The sequence below is a fragment of the Podarcis liolepis genome (assembly GCF_965112155.1).
Source record: "Podarcis liolepis genome assembly, chromosome: 8".
Lineage (NCBI taxonomy): Eukaryota > Metazoa > Chordata > Lepidosauria > Squamata > Lacertidae > Podarcis > Podarcis liolepis.
In genome coordinates, this window is record NC_139560.1 from 78,358,958 (window position 1) to 78,386,584 (window position 27,627).

The 27,627-nt window shown below is 40.5% G+C and overlaps 2 protein-coding genes across 7 annotated transcripts in view; both read left to right on the forward strand.

Annotated features, from left to right (window-relative positions):
* The window catches only part of SLC12A7 (solute carrier family 12 member 7), a 93,233-nt gene that overhangs the window by 37,749 nt on the left and 27,857 nt on the right, over positions 1–27,627 (forward strand). For all 6 annotated transcript variants that reach the window (XM_083519071.1, XM_083519072.1, XM_083519069.1 and 3 more), the window contains 8 exons: positions 6,898–6,992; positions 9,112–9,234; positions 9,919–10,065; positions 13,286–13,340; positions 18,528–18,658; positions 19,596–19,822; positions 20,857–21,068; positions 22,244–22,411. In XM_083519071.1, the coding sequence (XP_083375197.1) occupies positions 6,945–6,992; positions 9,112–9,234; positions 9,919–10,065; positions 13,286–13,340; positions 18,528–18,658; positions 19,596–19,822; positions 20,857–21,068; positions 22,244–22,411 (1,111 nt within the window). In that variant the 5' untranslated portion in view covers positions 6,898–6,944. The remainder of the gene's footprint in view (positions 1–6,897; positions 6,993–9,111; positions 9,235–9,918; positions 10,066–13,285; positions 13,341–18,527; positions 18,659–19,595; positions 19,823–20,856; positions 21,069–22,243; positions 22,412–27,627) is intronic.
* The window catches only part of ABITRAM (actin binding transcription modulator), a 180,525-nt gene continuing 177,016 nt past the window's right edge, over positions 24,119–27,627 (forward strand). The window contains exon 1 of the mRNA XM_083519772.1: positions 24,119–24,200. Coding sequence (XP_083375898.1) covers positions 24,134–24,200 — 67 coding nt within the window. The 5' untranslated portion in view covers positions 24,119–24,133. The remainder of the gene's footprint in view (positions 24,201–27,627) is intronic.

Below are 27,627 nucleotides of genomic sequence, written 5' to 3' on the forward strand. Positions count from 1 at the left end.
TATAAAATATAGCTGAGAAAATTAGCAATAAAAGATCCACACAGGTGAATAATTTACCAGTCCAAAAGCCACTTGAAACAGCTTTACGAAAAGATTGGACTGTACAGGACTTCCAAATGTCAACAGGTAGGAAGTTCCAGAGCAGGGGCTACCACAGAAAACGCCCTTTCTTTCATATTACAGCTCACTGATTTTTTGTGACAAGCAAAGGTTAAAACCAGTACCTTAAAATGGGCCCAGATGTGCAGTGGCAACCAGTGCAGCTGATAAGAGTGCTTTGTTTGATCTGGCCATCTATCATCTGTTGGGACTAGCAGTGGCATTTTCTATCTGCTGAAGCTTCCGAGCTATCTTTAAAGGCAGCCCCACATGAAGCAAGTTACAGTAGTCAAGCCTAGACTTCACTAGGGCAAAGGTTACTGTGCTAGGCCAGACCTCTCTAGATAGAGACGCAGCTGACCCACAGGGCAAAGCTGAAGAAGTCCACCTCTGGCTGTTGATGCCATCTGTCAGCATGTTATTCAGAAGGACTCCCAAACTGTGAACTTGGATCTTCATGTAGGACCAGCTGTAAACCACCTGCTGGAGCAGTCAATGGCCTGACTCACAATTCCTCCATCTTACGTGGATTTAATTTTGATTTGTTTCGCCTTCTCCATCCCAATATTGCCCATGTAAGACTTCTACAGCCTCCCTGGGATCTGAAGATGGAAATGAAATGTATGTCATTTGTGTACTGATGACAGTGCGACCCAGACCTCAAACCATATAAGTGATCCAGGAAGATATCATTGTTGATGGTATTGAATATCGCTGAGAAGTCCAGGAGACTAATATAAATGGCGGCAGCAGGGACTTCGTTGGATGGAATTTACAGAGAAACGTGTCAGTGACCCAAGATTAAAAATAAAGTCTACGTTGGAGTTCAGAAGACTGTTAAGTAATCCGAAATTCCTTGTTCCTATTGATGGGAATACTTATCGCACAATAGCAGAGCTGGCATAACTGTCTAGGAATCTTAATGATTCAGAGTTTGTTAGCATTTGCAGATTGTCATGTGTTGATTGAGGTTGTTACAGTAGGTTTAGGCAGAACTCTGCAGCATTGGGGTTGGACAAACAGTGACATGGGGAAGAGTTGGGTTTAGAGACTTGTTCATTAAATTAAAATATTTATTCCCTTCCTTTTGCCCAATAGCTCAAGGCAGACTGCAGTAAACCTCAAAGTGCAATAAAATATACAATGCAAGAATATAATAAAGGTAAAGGACCCCTGACAGTTAAGTCCAGTCGTGAACGACTCTGGGGTTGCAGCGCTCATCTCGCTTTACTGGCCGAGGAAGCCAACGTACAGCTTCCAGGTCATGTGGCCAGCATGACTAAGCCGCTTCTGGCGAACCAGAGCAGCGCACGGAAACTCCGTTTACCTTCCCGCTGGAGCAGTACCTATTTATCTACTTCAGGCCTGTGGGGAAGATTTCAGTTGGTGAACAGGCTTGCACACAATCCAAATAATGCTAGCAATACTAATCAGTATTACTATCTCTATTTGTGTATACTGTATTAAAATTTTAAATCTGTAACTAGTACGGTATGAGAACAGGTCATAATCGGCTGCCAAAAAGCTGCTGTGATCACAGGTCTTATTTTACGTGCACTTACGTTGCTATTTCATACTGACTACAGCTCACAATTTTGTATTTACTGTAGGTGCTGACATTATTTGTCTTTGCTACAGTCAAATGCATTCTTAAGTGTGCTTTAAGTCCCACTAAAAGTGTTTCACAATTTCCTCTGACCTCCTCTAGTGTTTGTGAAAGAGGTGCTTCAGAAGACAAGTCCTGTTTGCTTGTTGGCTGCTAAACTGTTCCATTACTAAGTTTCAGGTAGAAATCTTGTTTCCTTTTACACCTAAAGTGTTGTGTTTTGAACATGAGAGATGCTATACCTTGTCACACTAATACAAATGGGCTAATGAGGAATAATCCTTCCTTTTCTGAGGATGTGTAATGCTGAGGATTTTTTAAATAAGATTTATAGGCTTCCTAAGGATAAGGCTCATTAGGCTCAGAGGTCAACAGGATAGTCATGCTCTTTATTTTTGTTCTGTTTGTTGCAGGTGCCTGTAGATAAGGAAGCTAGGAAAATTGGTTTGCAAAGGATTGTATTTGTTTAAAATCATTTTGTTGAAAGTTAATAGATTGTTACTAACCTATTTGAATTGGCAAACCTTCCTCCTCCCCATCCAATTTGTGCAACTGAATTCACGTAAACCTGTTTTTAACACCTCCATTGTAGATAAAATGCTGGCCCTGTGAAGGAATTGTTGCAATAAAAACATCAAGCAAAGGCTTCAGCTGTGTGTACTACTTTTTCCTTTAGCACTCGTGTCCCTTTCTTAGATATGAGGCCTAAATTTCAGCGTTATCTTTAGAATGGAAGAACTTTCCTAATAAATTTGGTCACATTAGTAAATTAATTCACTTTGTTGTGAATTACAGAGGTTAGAAATGTTCCTGTAAACAAGTTGCTCTTTTTGCAGAGGACTGCTTCCTTTTTATATGGCATCATTCAGCAATTCATACTATTTCAGTTGCCTCAGTATTTGTCTATGACATTTGATAAAGTGGGGTGGGGGCTGTGAGTAAGCGAGGACCTCTCCCCCCTTCCATCTTCTTTTCTCCATTTCCAGCCTCTCTCAGCTTTAGCCTCCCCTCCGTTCCTGTGTTCTATTCTGCCCCTCTCTTTCCATATTTGTAATCGTTTCTCAACATTCTCAAATCAATTTTCACTTCAGGTAATAAAATGAGAGCATTTAATATTTGCTCATATTTCCTGCAGCCCAAGAACTTTTCAAAACCCAAATTGAACTCAGGAGGCAAGCAATGCATAACTCAGAACATGTTTGCTTGGCATCTGAGCCTGAAACCATCACTTTTTTAAAGGCAAGCCAGGTGGATAATAATCCAGTTAAAAAGTCTTGATAACCCTTCTTTGTTTTTGAAGAATGTATGTTACAGTCCTTAAGATGTTTTACTGTTTTTATTATTTCCACTTAACACTTGGGGAAACCCAGCCAGATGGGCGAGGTATAAATAATAAATTATTATTATTATTATTATTATTATTATTATTATTAATGACACTGCACCTACTAATTCTATCAGTTGTTTGATATATTTCATCTTAATTCTTTTGTGCATTTGGTGGCGTATTTCCTTAACCTTTCACTATTTTTATCATGTAATAAAGCCTTTCTCATAGCTATACATACATTCCCATAGCCGTACATGGCAATCTTGCTTAAGCTACGCATATGTCTATCCTGTCATTACTTGGAAGAGCTATCTCTTAGGAATCTGAAATAAACCATGTAGAGTTCCAGTAAGAAGGAAAGAGATTTACAGGTAGTAAATACGAACACTGAAGTGTACCTATAGACAAGCAGGCAGAAATGCTGATTTTGACCTTTTAAAGCCCTGCACAGACTGGATGCTGCCTATCTGAAGAAATACCTCTTCCCTATATTATATATATAGCTCATTGAGAATGTTGAGGGCTTTCTTCTGTGAGTGTACCTGCTTTCTATACAGAGACCTCTGTCAGGAGAAAGACAGGGATAGTGTGCCCCTGTTAAGTCTTCTCGACTCTCAGCATTGTTTGATACCCTTGACAATGATATCCTTGTGCAGCGGAGTTGTGGGTGGGTGGGTGGCACTGCTTTATGGTGGTTCCAGTCCTACTTGGATGGGCATTTCTAGAGAGTGATGCTTGGGGAGAGTTCTTCAGCCCCGTGGAGCCTTCAGTGGGGTTTCTCACTGTTCAGTTTTATCCTCTAAATCTACATGAAACCACTGAGTTGGGGTCATCTGGAGGGTTGGAGTACATTGTCACAATATGCTGATGACACTCAGCTCTACTTCTCCTTTACATTTGCAGGTGAGGCAGTGGATATGCTGGACCATTGTCTTGCCTCGGTAAAGGAGTGGATGAGAGCCAACAAACTGAAGCTCAGTCAGATAAGACTGAGGCACTGTTAGTGGTTCAGAGATAGCCTAACAACTGTTGTCTATGGTCTGGTAACCCCTAGGTTTAGAATTACTGCAACATGTTATCTGTACAGCTACCTCTGAAGATGGTTCTGAAACTTCAGCTAGTGCAGAATTTGGTGGCCAGGTTGCTCACAAGACGGTTTGAGCATATTACACAGATCCTGGTCAACTGAACTGGCTGCCAATTAGTTTCTGGGCCCAATTCAAAGCGCTGATTTTGACCTATGAAGCCCTAAATGGCTCAGAACCACAATACCTTAAGGTCTGCCTCTCTGCATATGAACCTACCTAGACCCTGATATCATCATCTGAGAACCTCCTTCATTTCCATCCTCCACAAGCAGTCACAAGCAGGTGGCAACATGAGAACAGGCCTTTTCTGTGGTGGCTCCTCCTTTGTGGAATGCTCTCCCAAGGAAGGCTTGCCTGGCACCTTCATTATACACCTTTAGGTGCCATGTGAAAATGTTCCTCTTCCACCAGGTCTTTGGCTGATAAACATCTTACACCTTTTTAAAAATGGTTGTGGGAGGCGCAAGGGGTGGTGGGTATTTTTTGTGTGTAGTGGTAGTTATGTTTTTATCGTGTATTTCCTACTTTTATGTTGTATTTTTGTGTTGTGAGCTGGCCTGAGATCTGCGAGTGAAGGGTGCTATATAAATTTTAATAATCAATAACAACAACACCAACAAAAACAATAATAAGTCAAGTACTCATTAGCTGTGTGATTCTGGATCTAGATCTGCTCTGAATGTGGTCATTGGTGTTGGAACATATTTTTGTGACTCTGACTTCAGGTAATGTCTGTAAATTGCCAAACATTAGCTGAAAAAAGAATTCTAAAGATACCTGTTATAGCTGGTGGATAGAAGAGTGGAAGTGTGCTGCCTTTTTGGCATGCAACAAGTTCATTATTTTGAAAGCGTTCTGCCAGTCAGCATCTGGCTAATCTGCTATATAACTACTTCAAAACAGATACAAGATTTGTCTTGCCTGCTTTTCAAAACAGAAATGTATCGCTTGATTACATTGTTAAATCTTCATTGTGATGTTGATAGTTTCTAGCGCTACTCATATAACGTGTCTGGGCAAACCTATTAAAGCTTTGTTTGCAGTTTATTGCTTTACAGTTTGTAAAACATGTATTAGGCTGTTTTTACATTCGTGTTTGGGTTTCCCCCCCTGCAGTAGTTGTTCTATTTTTAGAAAGAAAAACTGGTTGAAAGGTCTTTGCTTCATTCTTCATCTTCTTTTCGTTTTCTTTTTTAGTGGTCTAAAAAGTACAGTGGTACTTCGCAAGACGAATGCCTTGCAAGACAAAAAACGCGCAAGACGAAAGAGTTTTCCGTTTTTTGAGTTGTTCCGCAAGACGAATTTCCCCATGGGCTTGCTTCGCAAGACGAAACGTCTTGCGAGTTCTTGCGAGTTTGTTTCCTTTTTCTTAAAGCCGCTAAGCCGTTAATAGCCGCTAAGCCATTAATGGCCGCTAAGCCGCTAATAGCCGCTAAGCTGCGCTTCGCAAGACGAAAAAACCACAAGACGAGGAGACTCGCGGAACGGATTAATTTCGTCTTGTGAGGCACCACTGTACTGCTGTTTTCCTTTTTTTATGCCATTTAATACTGTAAATACAACTTTGGATTTTTTTGGGAACATATACTAAGTTTTACATGAAGAATTCTGCACCTTTTGCACTTTAAAGTTGTGTGGAGTTCATGCAGTTCAGAGTACAGATCCTTGCAAGTTTGGTTTTTTGTGGGCAGTTTATAGACATCATCTCATGTGATCTGACTGTACTTTGGTTAGTGTTTGGGGACACTGGAGTGTGGAATAACAAATTGCTGAGTGTGGGAACTAGAACCATGAAAGTGGGCTTAGGTTTCCATTATTTTTTACTTGTAAAGTTCAGTTCTTGGGGAGCTTCTCAATTGTTTTCCTCTCTAGCAGATTGCAGTGGTGTTGACAGTTGGCTATTCTTCCAGGAAAAGCGGATTTATGTTTAATATGAACTTTTAGTGTCAATTTATTAAAACAAGATCTGAATCCCCACAGATTCTGTAAAGTTTCATTCAGATACTTGGAGACAAATACTGTTCTGTCACCCATAGAGTTACGGAATTAAAGGTCTTACTGGAGTATTTGTGTTTACAGTTAAATGCTTTGATATATCTGCTTATAACTGTGGTTTTGTTTCTCATACCTTACAATCCCACCAGCATAACATATCGGCATACATGGTGGGTATGTAACTATACACAAGTTCTGGAAGCAAGTTGTAATGGAGATTGATATTATTGTTGGCACACAAGTCATTTGGATGCTAAACTATGTCTCTTATCCATTTCTGACAGTGTCAGTGTTGACTTAACCTCTCAACAATTCATTCTGTATCTGTTGGTTGCCACTTGTCTAGTGATCTCTCCAAGGTGAAAGGATGCATCTTGTTATTCTATGCATCTGTGGGTTTAACAAGTCATATTTATTGTCATTTCTGGAAAAAGCTGACTCATAAAATATGAGTCCCTGGGGTGATGTGGACCCCTTTGTTTCTGCTTGGGGACTGCTTATGATTCATATGACCAAACATGGTTGGTGCATTCCCATTAAATATGATCTATTCGGCAACATTCATGATTATTTGGCATTTTTGATACAAATATTAACCTTGTACATATATTCTATGCTACTTTTTAAAGCTTTTTATTATCATTATGATGGTTACTTTATTATCTTGTGATTTTATTCACCTTGCTCTTACGATTGTTTTTATTACTACTTTTAGGTTGATGTTTGGTTTGTTTGTACATTAAAAAATAACCCTGCTTGTATTCATTGTTTCATGGTAGGTGATGGGATTCCAAGGGAAAGCAGCCCATTTATCAATAATGACAGCATGGAGAGAGGAAACATTTATGAAGGGAAAAATATGGCTCTTTTTGAGGTACTTTTGATAACCTGTTTCCCAAAATCCCCGTTACTAAGTTCTAAGTAATGACGTGTTATATTTATGTATTTTTATTCAAGTAGCAGTACTTGCTGTGTTTTCTTGCAATCTATTCTGTAAGACCAGGGTCAGAATAGTTCCACTGAGGTTAATAAACCTGAGTTAAATATGAGTAACTTAGGTTTGTAAATTTCAGAGAATCTACTCAGGACTTAGCTGCATATATAACCTTAGGGATCCACAAACTGTCACTTCTATGAAGTCTAATACTACCATGTTGATATATAACACTAAATCATGGTTTGTTGCTACTGTACAAGGAATAAGCTTGAGGGAAGTCCTGAGTTTCTGCACTCCACCTCTCCAGTGTTTGAGAAAATGAGTTTAGTTTCACTTTCCACTAACCTTGGCTTGTTGTGCTGTGGTGTAAAATAAACTTTGGTTGTTTCAAAACAGGCCAACTTCAAACCACGAGTCAATAAGCTGCTTGTTTAACCAAGCAGAGTTTGCATTAAACTATGATTTCTGGTTTGTATGACATGACAAGCCAGGATTTGTGGAAAATGAAACTAAATGCATGCAAAGGCCTTCTCCAGGCCACATGGGGAGAAGAGAGGGGAGTGTTGAACTCAGCCCTCAAGTTTGTTTCTTGTAGTAGTAACAACAACAACAACAACAACAACAATAATAATAATGATTTATTTATACCCCGCCCTCCCTGGCCAGAGCCGGGCTCAGGGCAGCTAACACCAGTAAAATAAAATCACAGTAAAAACATAATAGGGGGAAAAGAGAGGAAGGGAGGGAACCAATTTAAAATACAGGTTAAAATGCAATTTAAAATGCAGTCTCATTTTATTTGTAGCAAATATTTGTAGCAAATATTTCCATTGAGGCTCATCAGCCAGCTATAATGAAGCATTTGCATTCTGAATAAAAAGCTGAATGACCTTACAGAGTACCATTTTGAAAGATTTGCTTCACCTGTTCGAAATTAGAAACTGAGCTAGCAGTCAGGTTAAGTGCTTCTTCACAAAGCACATAGTTAAACTATGGAACTCGCTTCCATGGGAGACTGCGATGGCCACCAACTCAGATGACTTTGAGGACTAGATAAATTCATGGAAGAGACGGCTATCAATGGCTACTAACCATGATGGCTCTGCTCTGCTGCTGTAGTTGAAGGCAGCAGTGCTTCCGAATACTAGTTGATGGAAGCTGTAGGAGAGGAGAATGCTCTTGTGCTTGAAAGGCATCTGGTTGGGTACTGGGAAAACAGGTTGCTGGACCACATGGGCCATTCGCTTGTTCCAGTATTCTTACATTCTTAAAGAACTTTTCAGCCCAACCCTACATGCTTTTCCTTCCCTCATTTCCGTTTTTCATTCAGTCCTTCATAGTTGATCCTTGCATGTTGGAATAAAAATTACTCCCAACTTTGCTAATGTTCTAAGTGGCCTGAACTGTAAGTGGAAGCACTTGCACATCATATCTCTCTATATATGTATGTTCAGCCAAGCCTGGCATGACTTCCTCCTTCTTTTTGTTTTTATTCTGGAATCCCAGATAGCTCCAGTTAGCAAATATAACACCATTTGTCTTGCCTTCCAAATGATCCTTCAGAGTGAATTGTCTAGCTTCTTGTATCTCTACATCTTTTAAACTTGACTGTATCATTGGAACAACCTTAAGCAACCTTTAAGCCTACTTGTGTGTCATTGCCTTATTTCGGAGAGGGAGGAAGTAGCACTCACCAAAGCTGGGAGGTTGCCATGGCAAATACATTTATCTCATGTAAAACTTGAGTAAATATAATTTGCAATCATGAACTCTATTCACAAAAAATCATCAGAATTACTTAGGAGAGTTTGAATTTGAACGTTTAACCATGTTAAGAAAGATCTTAGCAGAAATAGACCCGTGGTTTTATTTTGTACACAACTTAACAACTTTTATTTTGCAATAATAACAAAGAATCCTTGAAATCCTCATTATTTCACAGCAAAAAGGTTGTAGCAGGAGAATATGCATAGATATATGATGCTTTTTCCTGTTCTGAAATGTGTTCCTGTATATTGGACCTTGATATTTAACAAGTTTTTCAAAATCCCAACAGGAAGAAATGGATAGCAACCCCATGGTATCATCTCTTCTTAATAAGCTAGCCAACTATACCAATGTTACTCAAGGAGTGGTAGAACATGAAGAAGATGAAGATAGCAAACGTAAGGAAATAAAGGTACAAATGCCAAAACTTTTAATTAACACTTGGTAGCAGAGCTTCTTCATTGGAGAGGTGGGCTGTCTGTCATACAAAATAGGTAATAAATATTACCGATAATGATAAAATGAAATATGATTCTTTTCTCTCAGTTCCATCCAGGAAAAATTAAAATATTGCTAGTTATCAGCCATACATACAACAAGTTTACTTTTGGAGAGTGTCAAAATACACACTACACTCTCTTTTTCCTCTTCCCCTTTTCCATGGTTTGGAAAGAGTGACACAGTGATCATGGATATTAACATGCCAATAGAGGCAACTGAAGGAACAGGTGTTGCCACGAGCAAGTGGCTGGTAACACCTATGATATATTTCTTTTTCTGGGGCCTTGCAAAATAGGAGATTTTGTTCAAACTTTAAAATTTTGGGCCATGATCAATGCAGTGGAAGCTTCTTTCCTAGGGCATATGACATACATTTCTGAGGTTGTAGTGTGAGAAACATAAAAGCTCCTCAAAGAGTTTCTGAATATTTCTGTGATTCTCTATGTGTAGATGTTACTGGTTGCATCCCGGTTCAGAGGATTTTTTAGCCTTTATGAAAATTTGTTTCCTTGGGGAAAAGGCTGTCTTACTTAATCCAAATACATTGGTCAAAAAGTATACTAACGAACTATTATGTTTTCTGTGGGTTTTTTAGGCTCCACGTATGGGCACTTTCATTGGTGTGTATCTGCCCTGTCTACAGAACATTTTAGGAGTTATCCTATTCCTGAGACTGACATGGATTGTGGGAACAGCAGGAGTTCTTGAATCTTTCATCATTGTATTCATGTGCTGTTCTGGTGTAAGTACAACTTCCACTTTTTACGTTTAGCTCTACGTGGGGCTGCCCTTGAAGCTGTCCCAGAAACTCCAGCAGGTGCAGAATGCTGCAGCGAGGCTCCTCACAGGGTCTCTGCCATGGGAGCATATTCACCCAGTTCTTTTCCAGCTGCACTGGCTCCCGGTGGAGTACAGGGTCAGATTTAAGGTGCTGGTTTTGACCTTTAAAGCCCTTCACGGCCTAGGACCCTCATACTTACGGGACCGCCTCTCCTGGTATGCCCCACGGAGGACCTTAAGGTCCATAAATAGCAACACCCTAGAGGTCCTGGTCCCTAAGGAAGTTAGATTAGCCTCAACCAGAGCCAGGGCCTTTTCAACACTGGCTCCGGCCTGGTGGAACACTCTGTCTCATGAGACCAGGGCCCTACGGGATCTGATTTCTTTCCGCAGGGCCTGTAAGACAGAGTTGTTCCATCTGGCCTTTGGCTTAGAATCAGTTTGATTCCCTCCCCCTCTTTCTTTTTCCTTTCTCCTCCTGTGAAGAGGCTGCATCCTAATGTTTTAATGTTATATTTTAATCTTTTTTAAATTGTATTTTAATCAACTTGTTTTTATTATTGGTTGTTAGCCACCCTGAGCCCGGTCTTGGCTGGGGAAGGCGGGGTATAAATAAAAATTTATTATTATTATTAAATGCTGTTCTGCATTCTAGTGATTTTCCATTGTTGTTTTGTAACTTTATTCAAGCATTTATGGGGAGCAAGCTATGTAAAGCAAGACTGGGTGCAAGATAGACAGAGTTTATGTCCTTCTGTTGCTATGTTCTAAGTGGCTGCATTATGGATATGCTAAAGCCAGTGTGGTGTAGTGGTTAAGAGCGGTAGTCTCGTAATCTGGGGAACCGGGTTCGCGTCTCCGCTCCTCCACATGCAGCTGCTGGGTGACCTTGGGCTAGTCACACTTCTCTGAAGTCTCTCAGCCCCACTCACCTCACAGAGTGTTTGTTGTGGGGGAGGAAGGGAAAGGAGAATGTTAGCCGCCTTGAGACTCCTTAAAGGGAGAGAAAGGCGGGATATCAAATCCAAACTCCTCTTCTTCTTCTAAAGCAACATCAAGTAGCTTTTAGGAAGGCCAACATTTTTAACCTTATTTGTATATCTCAATCTCTAGTGCCAAAAGAGCAGCAACTTGTTTAGGCTAGGATTTCTCATGAACGAACCTTTTTTTCAGTTCAGAAATTCAATTCAGAAATATTATACAAGCCAAGTGTAGTTGCAGTTCAAAAAATAGAATTATTTTGTGGCTGATTGGTGGAAAAGGGCTGTGCCAAGTAAGGGCCTAAAAAGACAATATATTTATAAAAATATGTTTTATCTGTGACACAACACAGTCACCAATGAATTAGGAAGATAAGCCGTTGTCCAGGTTGAGCATCATGAGGATGGGAACTAGTTGTTTCTCTTCCTTCTGATTAAATTAAAGGCTTAATTGGTCTCAATGCCCCTACCCCACATCTAAGTCAGAGAAGCGATACTCTTTCTGGATCACCCAAGTCTTTTGATTTGATTTCATTTTAGATTCTGACACTGTGAAAGAGATTTTAATTCTCAGGGGAAGTCATACATTCAATGAGAGAATAAATAGGATGTGAAAATAAATGGGAGGCTCTTACCCAACAGCTGATTGGCTTGGTCACCAGTTTGGACAGTTTCCCTTACTTTGGTTTCCAACTGCTCTCACTTTAAATAGCAACATCATTTCCTAACAACTCATCAAGTGAGATATTGTTTCCGAAGTTGAGAGCCAACAGACATGGGTTCCGTGTCATTGTAGTGATTTGGGCTTAAGTCTGCACATGTTTCAGCCCTGGAGCTTTGACCCATACCTGGCTTTCTTCCATCTTCTGATTTGATTTCATGGCAAGGAATATGACTGAAAGAGGAAAACAATTCTTTCTAACCTTGAAATGTCATCCTGTTAGAGTGTTTTGGATATACTGTATGGGTTTGATTTTTGGTTTTTTTGTTAGGATGATATTAAACATGCATACTATATTTGTGTTTTAGTTAGGTTATGGAAAACTAGCATAACATTCAGTATGTTTAATAGTTCCTTAAATCCAAATGCATTTTTGAAAAGATTGGGTTGTATCCAAGAATGTCACTCAGCTTATGGTAAGGTTTTGGTCAGCGGAATGGGAAGGGAAGCAATTTTTTTATTATTCCTCCCTCCAGTGCAGCCCCCCCCCCACATCCTTCCTAAATCTGCTCTAGACCATCATAGTAGTAGTAATAATGGGGCACAAAGCGAAGGGGACTGAATGAAATTGTTTCCCTGTCTGTTCCACTGATGAAAGCCATACAGCCAGCTGACCAATACCCATGAATATTCCTTTCTTTCTTGTAGACTCACAAAATATTTTGCTTTAGGTTTAATGGTACAAACAGTGGTTTTCTTTCCCATTCCTGCAGCTGGACCTTCCCACTTGCCATTTTAAAACTACTGGAAGCACACAGACACACATATATAAATAACCCAATCAATTCACATCTATTTAAGTGGCTTGTTCTTCACCTGTTCTGAGGGGCTTAACTGTTAGAGAAACCAACTGTCAGGCATTCTCATTCTCAAACTTTGCCTGTTGTATTATTTGAGGGCATCTAAGGCTGCAATGTTGTTAATGCCAAGCAGTTGGGGCCTCATCAGTGCCTAAACAGCTCTGAACTTTGAAAGGAAGAATGGGATATAGATATGTATAAATAGCTTCTCTTTGCTGTATTAGTAGGCAGATGAAAAGGATACATGGGTGATGGTTAGTCTTTCTCACTTCTACACCAAGAATCCGGTGTCTGAGCCTTTGTTCATACCAGCGCTACATAAATGAAGAGTAGTTTGTGCTGAGTCAGTGACCACCAGTAAAACTTATGCCTTGGTTCTTGTCTCCACTTGAACCATTTTAACTACAGTGTCTTCACCAATTTATATACTATTGCAAAAGCATGATTTCTGACATAAGATGCAAGAATAAAGAGATGCCACTGGTATTTCATATGGATCAATAGTTTTAGTGCTGTCTTGTACTTGAATGCATACATCTTTTGCTTTTTATAAAGATTTAACTCATGGGTCCTGCATCCTCAATGTGCTGGGAGCTTCTGCTCTTACTATACTAACTGTCGTCTGTTGTGGTTTCTTAAATTTGCTAGTAACATTCTCCAATATCACTTGTTTTTTTGCAGACTCTGCTAACTGCAATATCAATGAGTGCAATAGCAACAAATGGTGTTGTTCCAGGTAATTACAAATTTTACTTATATATTAAAAGTATTTTAGTGCACATGCTAAATGATAATGGGATACAGATGAAATGCCTCTCACTATGATGAAGTGGGTATGTGAGGAGTGGACAACAGAGTATCTCCTGCTGTTCTGGGCACAGGCATACATTTCCTAGGTCTGTCAGCGTGGTAGGTACCAAGGAAAAGCTCTGGCATTCTTCCCATAATGATGCTCGTTCCGGTCTCTCTCTTCTTACCTGCTTTCTTGAGGACAGCTGACTGATGGAACAGGACTGACTATATCAAGGTGCCTGCAATTCTGCCCACGCCTGACTAGTTGGTGGGGGGGGGGGATGCAGGTGTGTCTGCAAAAGCCTTATCTTTGCTGCTCTTACAGCAATGGCAGCAGCATTATAGCTAACTAAGCCTTTCTGTATCTCTTCCCCAATTTGCATGTGGAAATGGAGAAACAGCGTACACAAGAGACTTTTATCAGAAGTGGGGCACCTATTTCAGCCCACAAATGTAATTTAACCTTGACCATGAGCTGCAGCCAAAGTTCGTTTTTACTTCTGAGTAGACATGCATTCTGCAGTGCTTTCAGACAGTGTGTTGGCTGTCACTATAAGAAATTTGATACTGGTACTATTTTTCTTTGAATTGATACGTAGCAACCAAATAGCATTCACATTTATGCTGGCAGGAAACATTAGAAGTACAGCCCTGTCTGTAGTTGCACAATGGCACTTGCCTACATATATCTGTGGGTAGGGTTGCTTAATGAGACTGTAAAGCAAGCCATTTCTGTTAAAACACAAAGTGCTAAATGTGCGGCGTGATCCTATGCTGTGCAATTATCTATGCCCAGTGATCTTGCATTTTCTGTCATAAAGAATTAATAAATCTTCTAACATTAAACAATCTCCCAGATCATGAATTGCTTCTGACCTTTGAATTCTCCTCCAGTGTTTCCTTCGTTCTCCTTGATTTATGAATAGTGGCGCTGCAGTTATTATTCCAGCCACAGCCTTGCCAATCTCTTCCTTAGTGCTACTTGATACCTACTGTTTTATAATCTAAGCACTGTTAGCCAATTAGCCAGAGCAGAGCACAGCAGGAACCCTTTGTTGTTAGTGGATTATCTAGGCGTTTTTAGTTGCTACCTTCTGAGACAATGTTCCAGATATTGTTTGCTTCTAGATGCGGTCCCTGTATTAGTAAAGTTGGCTGTTAGGTGCAGGGTATCACTCTCGGAAAAAGGAAGGGGGCATGTATGGCTTCTTGCATGCAGGGAGGGATCCCCCTCAGGTACGCAGGAAACTCCTTACATTTGAGGAAAGGCCTCCTGCTTCCCCCAGCCCCCCAAATCCACCACTATCTCACCCCACCTGGTCACTTTCTGACTTGCTTTTCTAGCCCAAATTCAGCACTCACTTGCTTACAGAAGCCTTATGTTGCACTGTCCTGCATGTCTGCATCGCATGACCATACCAAGTCAACTCTTAAACTCTTTCCCTCTTCCGTCTCCTTGTTAAGAATCTATTTTTGACACAGAGCATTAGGGAATGCAACAGGTTAAATAGTAGAAATTGCAAATAACGTGAAAGTCCGTGTCTGACCTTCGTTTCACACACTCCTATCTGCATTCATGGGGGCAAATGTGCATGGGGCTTATTAATGGTCACTCTGCTTGATATCCTAAAACAGCACATGCCGCTGCATCAGTTTTAAAGGAAAGAACCTATAAATAAGCATCTTTTTTGGTAAGAATCTTCATTTGAAGTTAGAAGAAACCAGGGTTCTGTCGTTCATGCTGCATGTTCTGTAAGGAGGGCAGGGAGAGGGAGACTCCTCTTGTGAGTCTCTAAATTAATCCACTTTTTCAGATGCCTGAGATAGTTGCACACTTTCTGTCTTTCCTTTCCTTTCCTAACCACATATCTCACTATCCCCCATGAATCTCCTAATCGCCAACGCTAATGTACATTGAATAAGGAGAAACAATGGTTGATGTTCTGAAAGAACTGAGGTTTGCATAAAATTTAGTAAAGTTTAGGAAAGCTTGCATGGTCTTTAGTAAGTAACAGTACAATGTCTAAGCAGCCTGAGGTCGCAATCCTGTACCCGCTTGGCAGGAAATAAGGCCTATGGCACTCAGTGAGGCTTACTTCTGAGTAGACATGCAAAGCACTGCATTGTTGATTGCTAGTGTAGTGTACATTGCTATCAAAGTTAGAAGTAAAAATGCCAACTAAACATGTTAAGATGGGGAGAAAGAAAGAGAAAAAGTTCCAGACTACATGCAGAGAGGAATGTAACGAGGAGTTTCTATGCATAAAAAAATAGAATGACATGTTATTACAAAGGAGGGGATGGGGAATTTATTTCAGCCTAGGGCCAAATGCATTTTTGGAAAACCACCTGAGGGACGTATGCCAGTGCCTGGTGGAGCCGGAGGCAAAAAGGGGTGGAGCAACAAATGTATCAAAAATCCAAGCATCTGGGGTGATTTGTAGTGGGATATCATCAGGAAGCAGGTTGCTTAACCCTTTCTCAACCCTTTCTAATTGAATAATTGGAAAATAATTTGTATAGTAGGCAACCCAGATTTGTGAGACTGAATTATGGCAACCATACTAATATCTGAATGATGGAATGCGTTTTTAAAAACAAAAAAAACCCATTGCCTCTTCCTGGCCTCTTCACTGGCCCACTTCTCGTGTCATAGTAGGCAAGTTCACATTAAACCATTAACTTTGCTTTACCTGGGCTGTGTGTCATCTCCTCAATAGCACATGGAGGAAAGCAACTGTAATCCTTGGCATAGTGCTGCATCTGAACCAGGAATTGTGGTTTGCTTGGCTCCTACAAGCAACGTTCAGTAAGCCAAGAACAAATCTTGGTGGATTCAGCTATTATATAAAATCTAAAGAAATTAAGACCCAGAAACTTCGGGTGGTCCATAATGTTGCTGGCCCAAACGATTGATAGCTAGGTTGGCATTATCATGCTACTCCTTTTCTGAAGCAGCTGCACTGCCTTGCCAGTCTATTTCTAATTCAAAGTGCTGGCTTTGAACTATAAATAAATGATAAGAGTTCTGATAATCTCAATATCAAGGATGGGGAATCTGTTGCAGTCTGGTAAGCAAGGAGGCACTTTCCTTGCTGGCCTCTGGGATGTCCCCAGAGCCCTTTCACCTCCTTCCCAAAGGCCAGTAAGGAAGGCGCCCATACTGAACTTTAGAAAGGTGGGCACAAGGGCTCTGAGATGCTCTCAGAGACCTCCCGCTCCCTTCCCAAATCCCAGTAAATGAGGAAAACCTGCTGGGTACATGGGTGGTGATGGGAAATAAAGGAGAGTAGAGAACAGTGGGTTTCCCTGGCTCTCCATTTATTTATTTATCCCACCCACCTACCTGCATAAGGTTGTGATCACAAAAGTAAAATAAGTGCAGTAAGAATATTATTTATACCCTGCCCATCTAACTGGGTTTCCCCAGCCACTCTGGGCGGCTTATAACACATAAAACATTGTAAAATATTATGCATTTTAAATTTCCCGATACAGGAGTGCCTTCATGTGGTCTGGCTTGCCAATTGTAGTTGGTGTGCTTCTGTTCTTGCTTTTGCGGGGGGAGGTTGTGTTCATAATATTATTCGTGGGGGGGGGGGTCTAGTGAATTTGTGGTCCTTGGTCTTTAGTTTCTGGGCGTATTATGTGTCATTGTGGGCACTTTCTTGTGTGTGCTGTACGCTGTGCCTTACCATTTTCTGCCCTTTAAACTCTGCTTCTCCCTCTTTGTATTGTCCCTAGTTTAAAGTGAACTCCCCCCCTTCCTTTGTTTTATAGCCTGTTGAAGTGTCCTTTCCCTTCCTCATCCAAGCAGTGTAGTGTTCTGTGGGTTGTGTGAGCCAAATTTTTAATGCTTTCTTCTCCTGCCTGCCGTTTTCTGAGCCTCACTAGAACTCCAGGCCATCAGCCGCACCAGCCCATGGCATTTCATAGAATCATAGAATTGTAGATTTGGAAGGGACCCCCCTGCTGTTTCCACAAATCTTTGGTTCAGCAATCACTGCAGCTCTGTTTTATTTCATTGTTTTGGTGGTCTCCATTAGCTCCAGGCCAACAGCTGCAGTAGCTCTGTGGAAGTCTTGGGCCATGGACAAGAGGAAGCTGCTGAAGGCTGAGGCCCTTAAGGCAACATATAAATCAGCTCATAAGCACCGCCCTCCTCTGATGGTGTCAACCTCTACAGTCGTGGGTGCCAAGCCCAATTGGCGTGGGGGGAACAAGGGGACTGGTGAAGCTGCCACCCTCCATTACATCCCAGATACTGTGGCTGAGGGCACTGCCGTTGCCAAAGCTGTTGTGTTTAAGGTGAGCCACCAGAGTTTGGTTAAGTTTCCTGCCCTTTTCTCTTTTCAACCAGTTGTGATGAAGTTTTTGTGCACCCTGAGTCCTTGTGGAGTCTTCTCTGAAGATGGATTTTGGGGATTTGAGGTTCCTTCCCCAGCCTCTCCCCATTTCTGTGCCACCTGATCCTTCACTTTCTTACTCTGTTTTGCTTCAGCTTCGTCCTCTCAATCTTTCTGTAGTATCCTTGCCCGTGTAAGGATCCATGCAAGCATTTGTTGCCTTGTAACATGTTCCTTGTAAACTTGGCTTCACCTGATTCTTCAGATATTACTTCAAATCTTTTGGATGATTTACCTAAAGAGCTGCCAGTTATAGTTTCTAGTTTCTTCCCTGCACTGATGCCTTTGGCTCCTGCTTCAGTTCCTACTTAGATCTTTGTGGCTTTATCTGTTCGACCCATGAAGTCCCAACCCTCTGTAACTCCAGCAATACCTACTGTTCCTGTTGTGTTACCTTTGCCAAACCACTGTTCACTGCCTGATAAACCTGTGAATGCATGGTGCCACGCACACAAGAGGGTGAAATCCACGTCTGCGCTCAGTGGTCTGCAAATGAGTCGTGGACCTGAACACGATGGAGAAATCACCATCTCCTACTACATCAGGCTGTTCTTAAAACTATATTATTGTTGAGTTATGTTTGTTTGCCATTTGTTTGTTTGACATTTTTGTATACTGTACAGAAATTAGTGGTTGAATAAATGAAGCAGTGTAAATATCTTTTGAATATTCTTGTGGCATTAAATATTGTGCTAATGTGTGTTTCATTGATGTTAATTTCACAGCTGGTGGCTCATATTACATGATCTCAAGATCATTAGGGCCGGAATTCGGTGGAGCTGTGGGAATCTGTTTTTACTTGGGCACAACTTTTGCAGGGGCTATGTATATTCTTGGCACAATTGAAATTCTACTGGTAAGTTGTCTTTTAAAAAGCTGATAACGTTATTGTAGCACTAACTACAATACTGTTTTTATTAAAAACATCAGAGAAGAGAGAGCTGAGAGACTTGGAGAAGTACATGTCTATAATGAATTTTATTTATGGAATAACATACTGTCTGAAATGAAGGGGCACAGACCGTAATATTGCATTTTTATTTTGTACCGTACTCTGGGACCTTATGGTGAAGGGTTGATAAGAAATCAAATTAATAACAATAATTAAAATTGAGATGACAATATTTAATTATTAGATAAAAACATTTACTTTTTTAAAGACTTCCCTGAGTTAGTTGGGCAATATATGTGCTATCTCATGTGTGCACACATACTTGTGTACCATGCATGCATTTATGAAAATTGTTGGTGGCAAGAACTACCTTAAAGAGAGCTGTTATCCTCTTCTTTTACACAGAAGAAATTCATTTTTTAAAGAATGATGCTTGCTGTGATGCATGAATAATTTAAACCAGATTTGGTGAGCTTGTGGCTCTCCAGATGTTTGCCATCATCCTTGAGTGTTGGCCATGCTGGTTGGGGCTAATGGAGAATGGAGTCACGGCAACATCTGGAGGGCCACATATTACTCACACCTGATATATGATTTTTGCTTCACAGATATTTTGCCTATAAGCACTTTTATGCAAACTTAATAAATAGATTAACTTGCACGGATATTTTTCAGATTATATTTCCTAGTTTTATTTTCTAAAACCATGTTGAAATAAAAGAAAAATCCTAATTTGACAAATGATGAAACGGTTGTCAAGTACTAATTTCCTCCAGTTTTGTTTTAAAAGCTAACTTTTTGAGGTAACAGTCTTGCTGTTCTTTGATTAGTTAAGTGATCTGAAAGTTAACTGTCTTGGAATTACATGCTAAAAGCTGTCTGATATTTGTTTTCCCTACAGAAATACATTTCCCCCAATGCTGCTATTTTTGAAGGTGGTGAGGAAGCCATGTTAAACAACATGAGAGTTTATGGGACATGCATCCTTGCTCTGATGGCCCTCGTTGTTTTTGTGGGCGTCAAATACGTCAATAAGCTTGCCCTCGTCTTTTTGGCTTGTGTAATTCTTTCAATTTTTGCCATTTATGCTGGGGTTATTAAAACTGCTTTTGAACCACCAATCTTTCCGTAAGTAAAGGATAAGTTTTTTTTAAGATATGTGATTATTATTACAGCATGCTTTAAATATCTGGAATCTACTTGGTTCAGACATTGAAGCAAAAATTTGAATTCCTGAACTCAGTGAGCCCCCTGAGTCATCAGAACCTTCCCAAATTCATATGTCCTTTATTAGTGTCGCTGGGAGACACTCGAAGCTGAATCTGGAGAGCCTGGCAGGGACTGAGAGAAAGGAAGACCTCGATGCTCTTATCATGGGGACAGTTGGGGTGGTTTCCTCTCCAGTTGCCTTCTGTCAGTTGTTGAAGACTTTTTATTGCAGCAGGCCCAGCCAGCCGATCCTTTATTGGAAGACTGGATTATACTCAGTGCTGTACAAGTGGAGTTCTGCTCGCACAATGGGACTACCATTTCTTGTCCTTTCCCCTGTGCCCCCACAATCTGCTCCAGAGGATCCCCTAATCCTCCAGAGCAGAGTTAGTGAGTATGTGGAGGGCTTGAAGGGACAGGAGAGGGAGAGGAAGAAATTTGTTGCGCGAGTGGAACTGCCATGTTGGATACAGCCTGTTGTGTTTTATTATATGTTACTCCTTTCTCTGCTGTGTTTTTCTTGATGATGGTGGTTTTTTGACATTGTGATTTTTAACCACTTGCAAGCCTTCTGAGGAAATGCCTTTCCTTAGAAGGGCAGGCTAAATACTTCTGTGCAAATATACTCATGTGCACTTAAATGTAGATTTTGTGCCAGACATCACTCACTTACCTTGCTTCTTTACATGACTTCATTAATTGTTGAACACATGTACTGATGAACAGGCAGGTACTAAAGTGGAAGTGAGAACATGCACGTTTCTAAAAAGTCTTTATTTTTCAAAATGCACATTCTCTGCTAGGGGAAAAATACATTTTCCCCAAACGGGACATCATTCTTGACTTTACTATATAACTACACTTATCCTAGCTTGAACATACTGGTTAAATCAAATGATAAAAATTTGTTAAATCACATGTAGCATTTGATTGATTTTTATTTTGTGTTCTAGCGTTTGCCTGCTTGGAAATCGTACATTAGTAAGAGATACTGACTTTCCTTGTGTCAAATATTATGAAGAAAACAATATGACAGTGACTACCAAGCTGTGGGAAAATTTCTGCGGTAGCCCACTGTTAAATGCCACCTGTGATGAATATTTCATTCTAAACAACGTCACAGAAATCCAGGGGATTCCAGGAGTCGCAAGCGGAGTCTTCCTTGGTGAGTTTACATCTTGACAATTGCACCTTTAACCACACGTGCAGAAAGTAGGTAACTCAAATGTTTTATACTGATAGGAGTATAGTAAGGAAGCCTTTTAACTCCTGCTCTTTTTAGCATCAGTTTGTACTTACTGCTGCCCGAACACATTCTCTTCAGACTGTTGCGATTGCCCAGTTTGCCAGGGTTGCTTGTGCATGTGCAGATGACACTTCACATATGAACTGGTCCTTAGTTCAGTTCCGGCCCTAGACTAACTAGTATCCTTCATAGCAGGCTGTGAAGGACTTGCTCACAAATTTATTGACAGCTGCACGAATGATTATAGTTAGAAAGGGGATGGGACAAGCAGAATATAAAATGGAAGAATGGTATAAAGAGGTGTGGGATATAGCTATTAATGATAAATGTGTGCCATTAAGGTAAGGCGGGGAATATGCAGGAGAAATGATTTTGAGGAGATATGGAAAGTGTTTGTAGAATTTGTACTGTTGAAATGGAAGGGGGTCAAACCATTGCAAGAGGTGTTGAAATTTTGGGAGGTTGGATGGTTACAATGGAATGGTCTTGGTGGTGGGGTGCACATTTTTATTCTTATTTATTTATATTAGTCTATTTTTTAAAATTATTTTTATTTTGACAAACTAGTATCCTTGCAAGGAGTATCCTCAGCACCTTTTCTCCATTGTAGTCCATTTCATTACTTTTATGCAGATTAGTCAGAATGATTTATTTGTGCCACATAATATGCACTTTCTCATGAAAATGAAAAGAAAAAGAAAAAGAACACAAATTATTGGCCATACAGATCAGTGTTGCCAGTTTTACAAGTGAAAATGAACTGTTTATATTACATATTACATTTTTCAAGCCCAGTGTGCCCCAGCCCTGCCTTGACTTGAAATCCTTTTCCATTTACACTTAGCAAATGCTTTACTGCTGACTTCCGCAGGATGCGGAATACATTCATCACACTTTTTGTTATAAGCCTAATAAACATCTTCATTCTGGGATAATTAATATCCCAGAAACTTCAAGTGGTCAAAACGAATAAGGTTTTCTTATCGATAAGAGAACCATATTTTGAGGAAGAGTGAATGATTTGCATGAGTTAGTGTTCATATATGTTTAGAAACTGGCCTGAGTGAGTAAACTTTTGTTCTTATTCCTCACAGATAATTTGTGGAGTGTATATGGAGACAAATTCGCATTTGTGGAGAAACAGGATCAGCCATCAGTTCCTGTTTTAGAAGAGACAGATGCGAAAATGAAATACTATGTGTATTCGGATATCATGACCTATTTCACCATGCTAGTAGGAATTTATTTTCCATCTGTGACAGGTATAGTCCCCCCCCCCCCTTTCTCTCTCTCACAACTGAAGTGATTCTCTGTGTATTGATTAGAATTTCATATTGGATTTAATTTGCCTAACTCAGCTCTATGTGTCCCAGATGCACATACATGTAAAAAAAAAGTGCATGTAAATGTCTTTTCTGCCAGCACTTATAATGAGATATTTAGTTTAGACACAGTAATGTTACTAACACATGGGGTAATCAGACAACAGTCAAGAATTGAGAATCAAAGAATGTACTACTTCATTGCAAAATAGAAAGATTGTGGCAATGTGGAGATTATTACAGAACAAAAAATAGTGGTTAAGCAAGCAACATTCAGATAATACTGACAGCTTATCTGCAGATGGGTGGCAAGAGATGCTAGACAGATATGTACAGCCTTATTGGTATATGGAGAGTTAAGTGTGTGCTGTTAGCAGCAGTGAGGTTAACTAAAAAAAATGGGAAGGAGGGAACAGAGATGAAATAAGAAAGAGAAGTGCCTTGGAGTGTGAGAAAAGGAGACAGAGATTGTCTTTGGCATCAGATTGTCAGGGCTTCCTGGGGTCAGATGCTATGTGGAGCTGGAGTTTGCTGAACCTTCAGGTCCCTGGAGCTCTTAAGACATTGCATGGCTTCCTGGAATGGGAGTAAGAGGAGAGGCACATAACAATTTTTCCTTGGGGTTCCTAACTGAACCGAGTTATCCAGGTCAGAGATTCAGTGGTATGTGAGGCTGTTCAGTTAAGGCCTTCAGTTCTGTTCCGCTACTCACATAATTTCTGCATTACTTAACAAAGCGTATATACTGCTTGATTGGTTAAAAGAACAACAACAACCTAAATGGTTTACAAAAAGTTACTATATATTTTGGAAAATGGTCTGTCTGTCTATTTGTCTGCCCGCCTGTTCTCTATGGGTTCAGACACCTGTTGAGTTGGCGTCATTAAACTCTGTGTGGGGGTTCCTGAGGTTGTGGGGGTGGTCTTCACTGACATTTGGATGCCAGGTGCCATTGTGAATTAAGATAATGGACCAAAACATGACTTTGCCCAGTTTGGTGTGACAGGCTCAAACTGCGCTGATGTAGATGCTGCTGAAAATATCACCCAGTTTCATGTGACTTTGCCCAGTTTGGTGCTACAGGTCCAAACTGCACATAATTGGATGACTCTGAAGGTACTATTGCCCAATTTGGTGTAAACAGATCACAACTGTGTTGATGTGGATGCCTCTCAAAATATTGTCACCCAACTTGGTATGAGAGCTCCTGAGATGGAGGCAGTAGTCTTCATCTTTGTTTTGATACTGGATGCTGTTTTGAATCAAGATGGCAAACCAGAAAGATGACTTTGGCATGACTTTGCCCAAACTGATGTGACTGTTACAAATGAGGTCTCCTGAGGTGGAGGAGCTGGTTTTTGCTACATTTGGATGCTGTTGGATGCAGTGAGCTGTGTGTCTGCGTTGAAGGCAGGAAACATCAATTTAGGAAGTAGAATGCTCTGAGTTAAACACCCTCTCTGCTGCAAAGCACCTCTGTATTTTTCATGGAGGCAAGAAGAGACCTTTCTTGAAAGTTGCATCTACATTTCATAAAGGTAAAGGGACCCCTGACCATGAGGTCCAGTTGCGGACGACTCTGGGGTTGTGCCGCTCATCTCGCTCTGTAGGCCAAGGGAGCCGGCGTTTCTCTGCAGACAGCTTCCGGGTCATGTGGCCAGCATGACTAAGCTGCTTCTGGCAAACCAGAGCAGTGCACGAAAACGCTGTTTACCTTCTCGCCAGAGCGGTACCTATTTATCTACTTGCAGTTGACGTGCTTTCGAACTGCTAGGTGGGCAGGAGCAGGGACCGAGCTACGGGAGCTCACCCCGTCGCGGAATTGATGGGGCATTCTACAGATGTCCACAGGACCTCAAAGGGTGTAGAGCCAGTGCTTTAGATTAATGGGCATTCTTTTTTCTCCTTTCATTCTTCTTACTTAGGTAAGAAAGTAACTAATCCCACATCATCTAGATGGAGTAGGGCTTGTATCTCCCCAGCCAATGAATCTCAGAAACTGTTTGTGCCAGCTAGGATAACTACTCACTCAACAAGCACGCCAGCTGCTTCCACTGCCTTTTCTGTAGGTGCAGAGCAGCCACTAAACTCATTCAGTAGACATTATAAGACAGGCAGGTATGCTTCAGCTGAAGCCCCATTTGGTCAGAGGGTCCTGAAGCCAATAATTTGGTTGCTACCAATTTCCCACCCTATATCTGGAGCATTTAGTATGTCCTGGATTGATGAGCTTCACTAGCAACACAGAAAGAACCATTGGGCTCATATCTGATGGGTAGTGATTATTAATAGTTTCCTGGCTTTAGGTATTTCTAAAGTACTATTTTTTTCGTAGTTTTTTTTTTTTTTTTTAAGGAAGTGGGTTTCCTACATTTTAGGCAATGTTGTTCCTCCTAGACTGACTTGGTAGAGCTTAGTGAGGACGCAACTGCATGCTGGGAGCATTCTACTTCCCTAAATTGTTATTTCCTGCCTTCATCACAAGGTGATACTGCAATCTCAGATTGAAGAACTTCTATCAGCGTCAAGAACTACCTTTCGGGTAGGAACCAATGGTTCCTTTTCACTCATCTGTTGTTCAGACACCAGTCCAGGGCCCACACAATATCCTGTGATTCAGATGTCATGGAGAAATAGAGCTGTGTCATCAGTGTACTGACCACACCTGGTCCCAAACCACCTAATGAGTGCTCTCAGAATCTTCATGTGGCTATTAAGTAGTATTAGAGAAAGAATTGTTCCTTGCAGCACCTCACAGCACAACCCCCAGGGGGCTGAAGGGCACTCTCCCAATCCTGTTCTCTGGACTTAGTCCTGGAGGTAGAACTGGAACCACTGTAACACAGTGCCTTGAGTTCAGATACTCAGAATTCAAATGTGTTATTCAGAGTGAAGCGTTTAATTTAGTAAGAACAAAGAAATAAGAATTTGTGTGTCTGTAAAAATCTTATATTCAGTATTTAGGGTTTTTTGGCGTGAGAGAAGTATTTTTGGGTACGCAATATGAACAAGTCCTGCAGATGAGATAGAGCATATTATTTTAGTATGACTGCCAAAACAGGGAATGAACTGGAATTTTGTTGGCCTCTCTTTCCATGTCTATAAAAATAAGGGCTTTGTCTTCCTTTGTGTTGCTTTGATTCCTGCAAGAAATGGAAGAAGCTGTCCGAACTTGTTCTCTCATGTAATGAATACTATTGGGACATAATACAATTGCTAAGGTCATCCATGTCCTGATATTGGCTAATTGGCTGAAAAGTATTGCTGGAACTCTTCCATAGAAGTCTCTTGTACAGCACAAGCTGAACTTTTGTTCTGACATCTTCGCTCCTTCCTTTATGGTCCTAACACTTTTCTTCACCTTTTTCAAAGTATAGAGGTAGACTTTGTTTTGAACCTTTTGGTTTATATGTCTTTTCTTCAGGAGTAAAGCTTGCTTGTAAAATAGTGAAGAAACATTCGTTTTGGCAAGCCTTTAGGGGTTGCTTCTTAGCCTTGCCAGAATGGATTGCAGACTTGTTGCTAAAAGTTTGCTACAGTGTAGTTTTGCCTCATAATATGAGTAAAAAATATTCTTCTCTCAGTTCCAACATGTAGCCTGGGCTGTATAATGTATCAAACAAGGTCGTTATTATGTTCATATGTCTGTGTCCACAAAAGAGACATTGACTACAGCTAATTATAGTTTCTGTATTTGAGTATCACCAAATAATGTTCTCAAAACAGTTCTTTTATCCTAAATTTATATTTTCACTAAAAGATATTTTCTGCTTCTGCCAGTACTTTTCTGCTGCTGGTTTTGGATTTATTATTTATTATTATTCTTTTTATTATTGGAAAACCATAATACATAGAAAACGTTTTTATTTAAAAAAAGAATTTATAAAAATGCAACATTTGCCGCATTAATAAACTAATCATCAACTAATTGCCTTTTTAAAAATAATAATTTTATTAATATTATATTTATACACTTTGTAGCCGAGACCAGATATTAAAAATAAAGAAAACAAGTAGTGAGGGAAAGAAAGAAGTTGAGAAAATAAAAATAAAAATGACATATAAAGGAAGATTATCTATCCTTAGGCATATTTTTCTTCAGTAGCCCATGGCTTTTCCAGCCTTTACTCAATAGTCCAAAAGCCTTCAGAACCTTTCTAGGCTCAGCAAAATGTGAAAAGCACAGTATTTTTCCTAATACATAGCCTGAACTAATTTTCTAAACAGAGAAGACCCTTTTCTGTCTAGCAGCCTCATTGAGTAGGCATAGGAGCTTTTGGCTCACTGCAAGATGTGGCCAAGAACAAACTTTGACTACAGCTCTTGGTTAAGGAGGAAAGAGCTTAACCACAACCCTGGGTTTGAAGTGCACACTAAGCCAAAACTTGGCTTAGGTATGCTCTACACTGAACTAAAAGGGTTGGGAAGGAACAAAGCAGTTATGAGCTTCTCCCCAGAATGTTCATGCTAAGCCATGGTTTTGTTTAGCATTGTATGTGACTATGACCAGTGTATTGACATTGACCTGGTTCTCACATCATTGTAAGTCATGAGTTTGGCTTACCATGACTGCACTGACTCTCAATGGGGAGTTTGCATCTGCTTTGTTTCTCCCTAGACTCTTTAGGTCAGCACGGGGCAGCAGCTCAGCATGTTGTCTGAAGCTGAGATCATAGTCAAGCTCTCCTACCTAATCATGAGCTATAGGCAAGGTGTGTCTTGTGGTTTTGGTTAAGGAGGACACCTTGCCCACAATCTCAGGTTCAGGCAATGTGATAAGCCATCCCTTAGCTTAGCTGCTTCTCTAAAAAGCCCAGGGAGAGGCAAAGCAGCTGCAGCTTCCTCCTTGGGAACCAGCAAATTTGCATATCTGTGCTAAGTTTTGGTTTAATGTGATGTGCAAACGCAGCCACTGTGACTGTTTGTAGAGCTGGCAGTTGGAAAGGACTTTTGGAACATTTGACTCTTGAAGGATCATCATATGCAGACCTTCTTAATAGTCTCCACCAAGTCTTGATGCTGTTATTCCCCTCCCTTCTCCCTTTCCAGCTCTCTGCTAAAGGTGTGATTGACCAGATAGGACCAGATATAGTCCTTTGCTTGTTCTGGTAGTAGTATGTTATGGTTGTTGCTTTAATGACAGGTTGCATCTATCA